At 39.3% G+C, this 14,234-nt stretch overlaps 1 protein-coding gene across 1 annotated transcript in view; it reads left to right on the top strand.

The window, feature by feature from the left end:
• The window catches only part of ptpa (protein phosphatase 2 phosphatase activator), a 30,830-nt gene extending 18,405 nt beyond the window's left edge, over positions 1-12,425 (top strand). Inside the window, exons 9-10 of the mRNA XM_085413346.1 lie at positions 5,134-5,241; positions 11,383-12,425. Of these exons, the coding sequence (XP_085269472.1) occupies positions 5,134-5,241; positions 11,383-11,457 (183 nt within the window). The 3' untranslated portion in view covers positions 11,458-12,425. The remainder of the gene's footprint in view (positions 1-5,133; positions 5,242-11,382) is intronic.
• Positions 12,426-14,234: the final 1,809 nt, after the last annotated feature.

Raw genomic sequence — 14,234 nt, 5'->3', positions numbered from 1 at the left:
AGTCTATCAAATTAAGTAATCTACGTGTATTTGTTGATGAGTGCCTACCTTTTATGAAACCAGTTTGGTCAGGATGAATTAAGAGGGGGGTTATTTTCTCCAGTCTCTTTGAGAGAGCTTTGCAGATTATTTTAAGGTCTACATTTATAAGGGATATTGGACGATAGCTTGAGGGATATACAGGGTCTTTGCCTGGTTTTAGCAGGAGATTAATGTTTGCAGAATTCATATTTGATGGAAGTCTGCCCTTTTCTTTAATTTCCAACAACGTTCTGTAGAAAACTGGTGCTAGAATCGACCAGAATTCTTTGTAGAATTCTGCAGCGAAGCCATCTGGACCTGGAGCCTTATTATTGGGCATACTTATCAGGGCTTCCTGGAGTTCACCTGGTGTCAGTGGTGAATCCAGTGCCATTGCTTGAGTGTCTAATAATTTTGGAAGAGTTATGTTGTCCAAAAACTGATCAATTTCTTTTTTAGATGGGTTTATTTGTGGTGAATACAACGTTTTATAGAAATCCCTGAAAATGTTGTTTATTTGTATCGGATCATATATTGTGTTCCCAGATGAATCTTGAACAGCACATATAGTTGTTTTTATTTATTTATTTATTTTTAGCTGGTTTGCTAGAAATTGACCGGATTTATTACCATGTTCATAATTTTGTAGGCGTAGTCTTTGTACTAAGAATTTTGTTTTTTTTATCAATTATCTCATTTAATTCTAGTTTTGTTTTGCGTATTTTGTTCAATGTTTCCTGATCTTGGTGGGACGCGTAGGCTTCTTCTAGTGATTTGATGTTTTTTTTCTAATTCCTGAATATTTTTGTTTTCTTTTTTCTTTTTATGTGATGAGAAAGAACTTATTTTACCTCTCATCACAGCTTTCCCTGCTTCCCATAGAACAGAAGCTGATGTTTCGGGAGTGTCATTATAGTCCAAATATGAAGTCCACTCTTTTTTAAAATATTTAATAAAGTCTTCATCTTTAAGTAGTGATATATTAAATCTCCAGTTTTTTCTTGGCATAGTATTATTCTTGTGCATGAGTGTTAAAGATACAGGACCATGATCGCTGACAGCTATAGGGTGAATCTCAGTGTCTGAAATGTCGTTCAGCAGTGAGCTGCTGACCAAAAAATAATCCAGACGAGAGTAGGAGTGATGGACATGTGAGAAAAAAGTATATTCCTTACTGGTGGGGTGAAGGGAGCGCCATGCATCGCAAAGACCAAAGTCGCTCATATACAGTTTGATTATATTTATGGACTGCCAATTACGCTGAGTTCCCGCTGTATTGAGCCTATCCATGTCTTCATTTAGTCCAAGTCACAAGATGATTTAAAGCTGATGATCACAGAATCGTTTTCATTGTTAGTAAAAACAACTTCACAGCATCTACCAACTCAAGATTGGTATCGAAGAGGTCGGCGTCTACACTCGAGAGACACCCTAATAAGGAGTGTAAACCCAAGGTTTACAACAAAGAGCAAACCACCGGTTATACTCAAGAACAGGAAGTTAATGTTGAACCTTCAAAATATGCCCAAAAACCAATGAGAGAAGTCACAGTGTCTTTATCCACCTTTGTTTTGAAGTTGCACCATTATGCGGGTCAAAAACTTTTATTTTGAAAGGAAATATTCAGTAAAACCCTTCAAAGTAAACACTTTCCATTAGATTTAAGACAGGATTAGCTTGGGATTGCCTGTGTGTCCATAAAATAATGCAAGGTTTCTTTCCAGCTTACTCTTTGTGTCTATAAATACACTTTAAACACACTTTGTTTTTCTTTGTAAACAGTCTGAGATACACACGATAACACACATCTTCAGCGCCCTTTCCTTTCTTGGATGTGTTACTGGCCTAATTCAGTCTCGACTGCCGGCGTGTTTGTCCTCATTTGTTTACTGTTGCCTGTAAGCATACACTCCACTCCATACCCGAGGATTTTCCTCCCATTCACACACATGTGGATACTTCAGATTTTTTTTTTTTTCTTTTTTTTTTCATTTAAACACAAGGCTCTCGTGTGTGTGAGAGTGTGTGTGTGTGCGTCCTAAACATGAGTCACTTCCTTCCCCACATGCTCTTGTGAATCACTCCTTCCTCCAGGGAATACGGGCTGTCTCCACCCCCTCCTCCATGCCCTTCCCCCCCCATGTGTTCTCATGCGAGGCCCTGGAAAGTGTCTGGAGCTGTGTGAGGAGCCGGGGGTTGGATGAGGGGGATGGAAAGAAGGAAAAAAAGAAAAAAAGGAGGGGGTTGTTAGATTGATTCCCCTCAGGGTCTGGGTTTGGGTTCCTCGGCCCTCCTGGGAGAAAATGGTGGGAAAGCCGTTGATGCGCCTCACTTTTTAATTTATGCATTTAGAAATTCATACATTTGTTTTTGTTTGTGTGTTTCTGAGCTTATGCAGAATGTATTAATTTTGAGGTGATTGCTGGATGAACAATCAGCCTTTTGTTCTTTTTAACATTCATCAAATCACTAAAAGCCCCATAATCAATGTAGCAATAATTATTATTATTTAAAAAAAGCTTGTAATCAGAAGCTTTCTGCATGTCTTTATTGTTAAAAGTGTGACTGAAAGCTCATTATTCATTCGTGTAACAGAGAGACATAAAAGTTAACTGTGAAATGAAAACTAATTATATTATGATTTATATCTCATGTAATGTTTGGTATCATAGCTGAAAAGGAACAATCCACCTGTTAAGTGATGACATATCAGCTCTGTTTCCGGCTCATTCCCAGTCTCTTTGGCTTCTTTTTAGCACCATTCATGTGCAGCACATCTTTTAAGCTCAGTTTTTAATAATTCACAGTGTAGCTACAAATCATGGGTTTGCAGTGTTTTGGTCAACAAAATGTTGGAAATCAGGAAATCATGGCAAATAGAAACTGTGGGCTCTCAGCCTGCCAGCCGTTGGTCAGTTTCTTGTAGTAGCCCTCTCTCGTTTGGAGTTTTTTGGAGTCTTTTTTCACAGGCCTCAAATCTTAGACTTGGTTCTAGATTAGGCTTTGGCACAGACTTGAAAATGAGGATTAAACGAATTGTGTGAATTGGATCTGGCAGAAAACCTACCAAATGGTATCACTCCATTCCTTAGGTGCCTGCTCTGGTTTGCATCTCTGTGTAGAACGATTCAACATGCAGCAAGATAACGTGCTCAACCACACCTCCCAACTTGACTCAAAAATGACTCAAAGACTAAAGAAGACCGAGAGGTTGTCACACTTCCTCTCAAGTCCCATGACCTTGACCCTACTGGACCCTAATCGAGACTGATATCACAGGAGCTTTAGGATCTTCCGTGGAGTCCAAACAACTCGAGTGGTGCTGCCATTGAAGCTAAAGCGAGAGAAACAAAAACTCACAGATTCAGCCTTTGACTGCTGATATTTGTTAAGATGATACCATTTATAATGAAACAGTTTGTTGTCATGTTTTGGACTCCACAGTTTCTATCTTAAATCAGCATTTTATGAATTCAAACATTATCTTCATGTTTCTCTGCATGGAATTAAGAAAGGAGGGTGACAGCTTAAAAAAAGTCTCATGAAACCCTGATTAGAGGTTAATCAGTTATTTATAATTGCAAAACAGTTTCTCTTCAAACTCTGAAATGTCACATTTGAAACTCTAATTACTAACCTTTTGGTGTTAGCAGTGGATCACATGACTGTGTGTCATGGAAGAAGACCCTGCAGTTGTTTGTGTCTTTCAGCTCATTGTTTTGGTTGTAAGGTTTGCAGCGTAGTCTTTACAGCTTTATCAGCTGCTGATTTTCAGCCAATAAACATTTAACTGATGTCTTATCACCTGTTGAAGTTGTGTGCGCTTTTACTCATCTGATCGGAGTCTTTCATACCTTAAACAGTTAATCACATGTCGTTGGTTCTATACATCCAATCAGAACAGTTCTTCATTAGAAATGGAAAGTAGAATTTTCTTTTTGGCATCAAGAGATTGCATCAGTTTCTTTAAGGCGGAAGTTCAGCTAATTTGAGCTTTTTCTTTTTCTCCCTAACTCGATCCTTTGTTCATAGCTTGTCACTCTTTGGAATGCTGTCAGTAGCTTCACGTGACTGCCAACCATAGACTGTCTGCAAAAGGTGGACATGACCCTTTGGTTTCTGGAATCCATGTTTTGGAGCCTTGGTGTTAGCATTTTGGCAACCTTGTTGTTTGCGTCTTTGTGTTTAGAGCCAGAACTGATTGTAGTTAGATGAGATGGTGACATGCTAAGATATTAGCTAACTTAAGACTTTTAAACTTTAATTATTTGATCTTTTTCACATTGTTTACATATTTATTGTCAGTAAAGGACTGTATGTCCAGTTTAGTGACTCCCAGCACATGATATGATATCATCATCAAGCACTTTTCTACACCTTAATACTTTCTGTCAAACATTCACACTCTGGAAAACTTCAGTATTTTTCTCAAGGATACTTTGGTACGCAAGGGATCGAACCACAAACCTTCTGATTAATAGATGACCTGCTCTACCTCCTTAGCTATAGCCATACAAAGTGTTCCTCCAACTTCATAATGAGTGTTGTTCCTAGATCGTTAATGGAACTGACCAATCACCTTTCTTTTGACATTGCTTCAAAATGGCCACGCCCCCAACAACCCCTGTGGTTTCAAAGATGTGCCATCATCTGGTCAAAGTGATTGAACACTCACCAAAGCCTCTTACGCCAGTCTGTTTGTACCATACACATCATGTGTTGTCCCTATCTCGCCTTTACAGGTCTATAAATAATTTTGGGCAAATGTTGACTTTTTAGTCTTTTAAGGTCTGCAGGAGTTTACACATTTAGAGTTTTCACTGTGTAAAAGAAAAGAAGTAATGGCCGTGGAAACCTTTCCTACCAAGTAAATGGGTTATATTTGGAATCCTCTGCATCTGATTCAGTTTAAAATGGCCAAAGCTCCATCAGTGGAGAAACTCTAGCCTTATAAAAGCTACCTTTACCACCCACAGGGGGGCTGTTTGAAGCTCTAAGACAGATTTTGGAGTAAAAAGGTTGAAATACTATCTTTTAAAAAAGTATTTAGGCATTGCGATGAAGTGGATTAAGGAGATGTAGAATTTAAACTGTCTCTCTCTTTGTGTGCAGATGAAGACTGGTCCATTTGCTGAACACTCCAACCAGCTGTGGAACATCAGTGCCGTTCCCTCCTGGTCCAAAGTCAACCAGGGCCTGATCAGAATGTACAAAGCTGAGGTACGCCTGCTCTCCCCCCCATCCCCCACCCCCCAGTCTCACTGACCATTCATCAGTCTGACAAACAGCTTGCTGTAGAATCCAAATCCAAAACACAGAGAGAACAATTCAAATCAGAAGTTTACAGATCAGATAAACAGGGGCAATTCTAGGATCAAACCTCATATTTTCATGCACGTGGTGCCTTGCAATTAATATTAATGTAATATGCTTCTTGCAAACACATTCAGTCCTTTTCACCTTTGCAAACCTAAATTGAACTAGATAAACATTTAAATGTTTGTCTTAAAATGTAGTGTCTAAGAATGACTGGGAATAAATAATCACAGTTCTTAATATAATTTACTGGTTTTAACGTGAGAATTTTAGTTGTGAACCTGAAGCAAAAGCTCAATAACTTTGACCATAATTTTCCAAACGAAGTAAAAGAACAATTTGTAGGAAAGCGAATAATAGCTTTTTTTCAGTCCCTTGTACTCCAAGCAATTAAAAAAGCTCATAATGCCACATTAAACATCTGGACAAAATACAAACGAATACTAGAGTTGCTATAACCTGTAACCTGTCTCCAGTAGAGAAGTTGGGCAATGCTTTGTTTTGTTTTTTCAGGGGTGATGTTATCAAAGTTAGGGTTGCTCGAGCCCTGCCAAAAGGGTCTAAACTCGTCAATCCATGTAAAGCACTTTACTTCATTTATTCTAGTGTGTTTGTACCACTCATACCTGTCTTTTTTTATACTGCAAAGGGAGCTGTATCTCTCAGGTGGACCAGTTTATGTGAAATGGATGGTGTGACAGGTATACTGCAGGGTATATTCCTCCAGTTTAAAGTCTTCACTGTGGAAGCAGAATTAACTGCTGTGTGGTGTTGAACTGAAAATCTGCAGCCATGCTAACAGATCACATCTACTGTTTCAATTTTTTCCACATTTTGAATCCTAATTGTAACACATTCATACACGCAGTTGCAGTAATTTTGGTTGTAATAAAGCAATAATACACAAATACTAGCTCTCAAACATCTTAGGTTGCCTGTCAATACATTTAACCCCACAGCAGCCATATTATTGGTGAAAATAGTGGGCATAGACCATATAATGCTTTTTAAATAAGTGAACTATAAAAAAAATATATAACTGTATAGTTATTAGGAAAGATGGAAATAAGTTATAAAGATCTAAAGTGTTTTTTGCAGCAGACTGTAAAAATGTTTATTTCTGGTGTGCAGTTGGACATTTTAAATTGGGAGTCTATGGGTATGGACTCGCTGTGGGAGCCTCAAGTGGATTTTAGAGGAACTGCAGCCGCCATGTTTGTTTCTTCCCAAGTGGGATCTTTTTGAATGTGTGGTCTTCCAAACTGAAAGTCACGGCTGATTTCTTGAAAGATTTAAGTGACGTCTGAAGCTCTTTTCTTTTCTCCTGCTGCACTGCTGTAGCTTTTGTGGTTTCGTGAACCCAGTTAGGCAACATGCAGTCAAAAAACTGAAATGCACACAAAAAAAACATTCTTCTGTAAACTGGATTTCTTGTAATTCTTCACCCAGACTCAGGAAACTGCGTTTTCTTGTTTATGTGACATTTAAAAAGTCAAGTTAACGCCGACTGAGACCAGAAAATGCCCAGACTGGCTGTGCTTTTAGGGAGCGGAGGAGCGAGGCAGGAAAGGGTTAAGAGAGAATGGAATTACGTGTGTGTGTGTGTGTGTGTGTGTGTGTGTGTGTGTGTGTGTGTGTGTGTGTGTGTGTGTGGGCGGTTGGGGGGGTTGTCTAAGCCCGTTCTCCCCGCCTGCATGCCCACATCCTGTGTTTTCCAGAGCAGCCTGTGAGTCTTCCCAAAGAGCTGAGGGGCCAAGCTGTCTGCCTTCCCCTCCTCCTCCTCCTCCTCTGCCGTTCCCTTCATTAAATCCTCCCCTCCCTCTGTCCCGACCTTCCTCCGAGCCTGGAGCAACCATCAGCAGACTTGCATTCCTCTCTCCCTTTTCCTGGCCCCACACAGGGTTTCGAGCAGAGAGCCGGAGTAGACCTAGAAAGAGCCGAATTCACCATTTTTAGTCTGAGAGGAGTTCATTCTGGGGCCTCGCTGGCTGTTTTGAAGCATCTGAATTTGTGAAATAAAACACAAACACAGGAAAAACAATGCTAGAGGGACTAGAGGAGTGTGTATTGTAATAGTTTAAATAAAGAAACTGCCAGGATCCTAGTTGCCAGTGATTTTTAGCCCTTTTACAAGTGACATATTTATTTTTCCCCATAATCTTCTGAAATCAGGCAAAAAATTAAGTCTGGAAGGTAGAAAACGCTTTAAAAAACACAGGCCATACTTTTTGTTAGATCACAGTGAGTGTGTAATTTGCTAAAAGAGGTACTTTCAAGTCAAACTGAAGGAAGGTCATGCATTTGCTGAGGAGTGTTTCCTGAAGGTGATTAATAAACATGTTAAAGAGCAACTATTCTACCTTTGCTGTCACATTGATATTAAAATAGGCTACTCAGACACTCGTTTTCACCCAGTGGACCTCTATGCTGTCACAGAGAGAGGAGGTTGCCCATATACCCTTATATGGGCAACTTGAGCACAAAAGACCCAGGCCCTTCTGATTACTAGGACCAGCCAATAAAAAGCTAAAATGGCTAAATGCTACCACTCACTGTTCAAAAATGAGTCCACAATAAAAAAAATAGCTGTATTGGTGTATGTGATGCTAACAATGGAAATTCCAGCAATGCTCACACAGCGCCCACGTGCTAGTCAAAGCCGCTGTGACCTGAAACATACGTAACTTTAAGCCTTAATGAAATGTAAACAGGTAAGTTATTTTAAAAAATCCACCCCCTGTACATTTATGACAGGTTAAACTATCCATAGAGGCCAAAACTCTTTTATTTCTGCTGTAAAGTTGTCCCTTTTAACATGGGAGTCTATGAGGACTGAGTGACCAGTAAAGCCAGCCTCTGGTGGATGTTAGAGGAACTGCAGCCTTTGGCACTTGATGTTTCAGGTCTGGAGTTTACTGCCTGGGTTATTATAAAGCGATCAGGGTGCTGTTAAATTGCTCTCTGATTAAATTAGACGGTGGGTGGGTGAGTAAGCGACTCTGGCGAGTGTTCTTGAGCAGCGGTGCGGCTCGCTGATGTGTTTTTAATCGTTCCTGGAGGACAGCGGAGCTCTGTGAAGATTGGGAAAAGAAACGTAAACAGCCCTTGATAGCAGGAAAAATAGAAGTTATCACCACATAAAATGGTCAGCAGTTAATTAGAGAACAAAATGAACCACTGTAGGTTAACTGCTGTGATGGTTTATCAAAGTAACTTCTCAGTAGCGTTAATTGCATGTGTGTTATTGTCCTGCTAACGGTCTGTGACAGATAACCTACACAGGCTTTTAATGCTGTGTGTGAAGAGTTGGGCTGTGATCAATGACCGTTTGATGCTTTTACAAGTTAAACATTGATTGAATATCTGTTTAGACAAAAGGTCTGTGAGGCGTGTTTTTCCACCCCAGTTCTGCCCACATGATCGTGACCGATAGTGTCACGGCACAGACAGCCCGAACGCTCCTCCCATCCCCCCACCGCCGCTCCCCCCCCAAAAAACAGGTCCGTGTGTGCACACAAAGAGCCTCCTCTGGGCTCCTCCACAACTGTTCTGAACGGAGTCGGCATGAAAGACCGGTGGAAAGAGTTCAGGTCGGGGCGAGCCATTTGCTGTGGCTGGTCTGTGTGTGTGTGTGTGTGTGTGTGTGTGTGTGTGTGTGTGTGTGTGTGTGTGTGTGTGTGTGTGTATATATGTATAAATAAAAATTTTAGGGGTGCAACGATACACAAAATTCACGGTTCGGTTCAGTTCGATACTTTGGTGTCACGGTTCGATATTCTTTCAATACAAAAAAAAAGTTCATGCCTTTTTAATTTGTCATTTATTAAAATTATAAATATATATTTTAACTCAAAAGCACAGTTTTTAAATTTACTGTTGCTGAAACAACAAAGGGATAAAATAATAAATCTGTCTGATCGAGAAATCACTCATCTTTGGAAAAGAGAGTTTATTACAGAGAAATGTCTCTTTCCAAAATAAAAGCTATACTATACGCTTCTTCTGGGCTATATTCTCAGCAGCATATTAAACATATCAGGTCCCCATAAGGAGAATCATGTGCTAACGGCTGTCTAAATGACTTGGGTAGTTTGTAGCATGCGTGCTTGTTGTTTTTGTCTGCTTTCACTTGTCTTTGCACTAGGATGATGTCGGCGTAAAGGTACAATCTGAAACGACGTTAATGCCACAACACGGCAAATCATCGATTAAAATCGATTCTGGCTTGGATAACGTGATATCGATTCATTAAAATCCTGAATCGATTTTTTTATATAAATGTATTTTGCCCAAAATTCCAGAATCTCAGGTGAAACGTCTCAAAATTTTGAGAACCACCAAACATTTTAAACAGTAAATGAGAGCAGGTACACGGCTTCTGCACAAAGACGTAAACACAAAGCACGGACCGCGGATCAGAATCGGTGAGATGTGGCTTTCTCACCCGACGGCACGGACACGGTCGGGGCTGAAAGCCGACAGCTCGCTGATTCTGATGTTTCGGCGGGTCCACGCTTTGTGTTTACGCCCTTTTTGCGCTGATTCTAAAGCTGTTAGTTTTATCTCTCTCCAAACAATATTGACCGAACCAGCAGCAAAAGAAGATCCAAACTAAGCTTCACATAAACATCGTCATGGACTCCCTCTGACTTTTGCTGTTTTGCTTCCACCACAATAAAATCACACTTCATGCACAGCTCTCTCTCTCTCTCTCTCTCTTTCTCAGTGTACTTCAAGAACAGTTTCCTGTCTATCCCCGAAATCTGTTTTCTGCATTATTCGCTTGCTTGTTACGCACAAGCCTATGGTGTTTACAGCGCTGTCGGCCAATGTTTTTTTTTCCTTTTACTCACTTCCGAAAAGAAAACCTAATTTCTGCCGTTCAATAGGCTTCTGAACAAATTTAAACTTTTTAAAATTATACAAAATGCAAAACGCTCAGCCGTGTCTCTAACAAAACCGCTGTAACTTCAGAGGCAACGTTCATATGTTGATTAATGGTTTTCTTTCGTTTTTGATGTGCTGCAGAATATTTTTATAAAATCCCAGGCCAGGAAAATCACCTTCATGTTTTTCTGTGTTTTATCTTCAGCTACTTTGACACAAAGGCATCTGCTGTGATGCTCACACCTTTGATAAAGTCTTGCGTGTGTCAGCTTCCTTTTTATAGATACAAAAATATGTAATTGTACTGATCTGAATTATAATATTTCTGACTGTCTGAGGCAAAATTTCCCAGATTCAAATCGAATTGAATCGAATCGTGGATCAAATCGATTCAGGACCTTGTGAATCGGAATCAAATTGATTCTAGAAATCAGTGACGATACCCAGCCCTACTAAACACTGTTTCAAATTAGCTAAAAAATGGCAGTCAGCCACTTAATTACGTAGTTCTCTATTTCTGATATCTGCTGACATTAATTTTACAAGTTTTTGGTCCTCGCGTGGTTCATATTTCCTTTACATTTCCTTTACATGCGTACTCTTTCCTCACTTTCTCATCGTCTTGAGTTCGCCTGTACTTTATTGTCCCCTTTAAATCATGTTTTTCATTCACACTTGTTCTCCAGTTTCTCTGCACTTGTGTATTAGTTTCAAATGTGTGTTCGCTGTCACACAGAAAGTACACATTCTGACAGTATTTCAGAGTAACCCTGAGATCACAGTTAGCCATTTTACTTTTTTTACATCTGTTTGCTGACTCGTGTTTCTCTTCCCCTTAACCTGTCATATACATCTTTGTCTTAGTTTCTCAAATATATTTTGTATATTTTCTTCCCACAGTAGTTCCACTTGTGATATTATCTTGAGTTCACCTGGACCTTATTATCCCCTTTTAGATTATATGTTTTCATTTACGTCTGCCATATGATTCATCTACACTTTTGTTCTTTTGTTGTTTCAGCTGTCACAAAAAATGTTCAAATGGACAAATTTAGATACTTTTGATATTATATTTCAGATCACAGTTAGCTTGCTACTTCTCTGAAGCAAACTGAGATATTAAGTCTTTTTTCCTGCCTGTTTCCCCTTTGTTTTCAGTGTTTGGAAAAGTTCCCCGTGATCCAGCACTTCAAGTTCGGTAGCTTGCTGTCCATCCAGCCGGCAAAGCCTTGACTCTCATGCGAGGAAACGCGATGGAAAAGACCAAAATCCCAACTCGTTGGAACCTGCAGTTTCCCTTCCTCTGGCGTCCTCACGTGCAAATCCGACAGTAGCAAAAGACAACCACATGTAGTGTGACACCTCATCCCCTCATGGGCACGCGTGTGGTCATGAAAGCTTGCAGATATCCATAACTTTAATGCAAAGGTGGAAGAAGAGCTTTGTGAATCTGGAGCATCACATTTTTGTCATGTTATTTAAGTGATGGATAGAGTTTGAGGGACTTTTGTTTTGTTATCAGGTTTGCTCATTGGTGCTTTATATTTAAATTTGACACTGGAGTGGATAAAAATATGACTTCTTCATAATCTTCTGCCATAGTTCCATCTTCGGTTTTACTGCTTTTTCAACCAAATGTTTGCATTTGTTTTCTTTTTTGCAGATGTACCAATAATTAAATTTCCCATTTTGCCCAAACTTCTCATTCATAATTTGACATGAAAAATGTACTCTATATTTTATACTTTAAGAAATGTATTGTGGGAAAAGTAACGGATTAGATTTGACTGTCTTTGCATGAAAGCTTTCTTTTTCATTAGTTTTCTGTCCCTCGCTGTCACCGTCAGTAGTGTAAACCGGTGTCTTCTTCCAATCCCGGCCCAGTCTGAATCCATTTATTTCATCTGACATCAGCTCCAATAGTAAATACTGTAAATTGACAAACCATGAATAAATTGCTGTGGTTGTTCTGTGCAGCTTTTTCCTGAAAACGCTCACCACAAACAAAAGATTTATGATTTCTCTCTCCTGCTTTACATTTTACGTGTTCTAAAGCCGTTTTAATTTAATAAAAGAGAAGCTATTTTTGTGACCCCCAAAACTTGATTTCATACATTTCACCTCTCTGTGCACTTGATTTGTCTTCATATTTTCAGTGTAACATTAAAGCCACTATATAAAGTCCTGTGCACAAGTCTTGAGCCACCCTTCATTTCTTAATTTCTGGGGGGAAAGTATGAAATGCATTTATTGAAACGTGCCATTTACCATTTTATTGAAACGTGCAAACACCCTTAACTCTCTTAATCAAGCTGCCCATAATTGCACTAGGTAATCTTCAGAAATAGTTCTTTTTCAAGGACGTTCCAAGGTCTTTGTGGGATGCTGGCTGACACTTTCTGTGACTATGATCCCGCCCTACCTCTGCGAAGGTCTGTGCTCTGAGGAGATCAGTCAATGACTGATCATTTCCCACTGTGTTTTTCTGTCAGCGTATGCTTTTGCTGCATTGGCAGTGTGTTTGGGATCACTGTCATGCTGACAAACGAAGGTGCGGCCAATCAGATGCTTTCCAGGTGGTATTACATTTTGTATCAAAATCTGACTGTACTTGTCTGCTATCAATTTTGACAAGCTCTCCAACAACATTGGCTGAAATGCAGTCCAAACCATGACAGAGCCTCCACTGTGTTTTACAGATGGCTGTAGTTAGTCACTGTTGTACTTCAGTGCATACTGACGGTGATTTGAACCAAAACTGAAATTTGGATTCATCACTCCATCAGACCGGTTTTCACTGATTTTCAGTCCAGTTATTATGTGATGTGGCTCATATCTCAGCCCTGTCTCCCTTTCTCAGTAATGGCTTCTTGGTGGCCATTCTTCCACTGGGACCATTTCTGACGAGGGTTCAGTGAATGGTAGATGGATCAACTGAAGCTCCAGAATGCGTTCCATGTCAAAGTAGACCAAGTTTTCTACTACTAGCTCTTTGGGAATCGCCTTGTTGATGAAAAAATACGCCCACCTTTTATAGAGTACGGTGAGTTCAAGGGACGTGTTATTAGACGATGAGGTCGACAGACACATGTATGCAGGTGCTTTTGGAACCTAAATATTGAGAGGTACGTCTCAGGAGCAAGAAATGTTTTTCATTTTTTCATTACTACATCTTTTTTTTAGTTTTTTAGTTTTATGTCTGCTTTCACTCGTTTTAATCGCTTTCCCCTCATTTAGTTGTTGAAGTTGACGTTTTCAATAATAAATTTTATTAAAAAGTGGCTTTCAAAACACCCAAGGACACTGTACAGAGCAAATACTCCAGGCATAAAAACAGGAAATAAACACAATAATAGAAGAAAGTTTAAGAGCATGGAGAAGTTATATAGAGTAGGCTATGTTGAGCAGGTGGGTTTTGAGGGACTAAAAAAAACTTTTTCCAGCTAGTTTTATAACTTCTTGTTTCAGGTCTTCTTTCAGGTGCTTCACTGTGGTCACTTTGCATCTTTTTGTCATTTATTGCTCTTTTTTTAGATTTTGTTTTCTGGCTTTTTGCTGTTGATTTTATCTTTGTAATCATTTTTGTGTGTTTGGAATGATTTTACCCTTCATCTCAGTAATTTTAAATGTTTTTGTGATTATTTTATTTTAATTTTTTATTGTTTTGTGTCTCCCTTCATTAGTTTATGTCAGTTTGCTGTCATTTGCTCATCATACAGCTTTGTGGATCTTTTAATCTCTTTTTAGTCATTTCTGCATCTGCTTGGGTCTTTTTTTGTCGTCTTTGCAGTTGGTTTGCTCCATTTGATGTGTCTACAACTGTTTCAGATTGGGATGTTTTCATTTGAATCTCTGTTCATGTCTGTTTTGGTAGTTTTATATCTCTTTTAATTCTTTTATCCCTGCCGCATCATTTTGCATCTCCTTGTAGTCGTTTTACTTCCCTTAAAACATCTCGTCATCTATTGCTCCACTTCACTCCTTTCTTTGCTTGTTTTTATTTGTGTCTC

The sequence above is a fragment of the Rhamphochromis longiceps genome, linkage group LG7, assembly GCF_057381845.1.
Source record: "Rhamphochromis longiceps isolate RC_006_pf linkage group LG7, R_longiceps_female_GT1.1, whole genome shotgun sequence".
Taxonomy (NCBI): Eukaryota; Metazoa; Chordata; class Actinopteri; order Cichliformes; family Cichlidae; genus Rhamphochromis; species Rhamphochromis longiceps.
The sequence above is the reverse complement of the archived record's forward strand: the minus strand, read 5'-3'. Positions and strand labels throughout refer to the sequence as shown.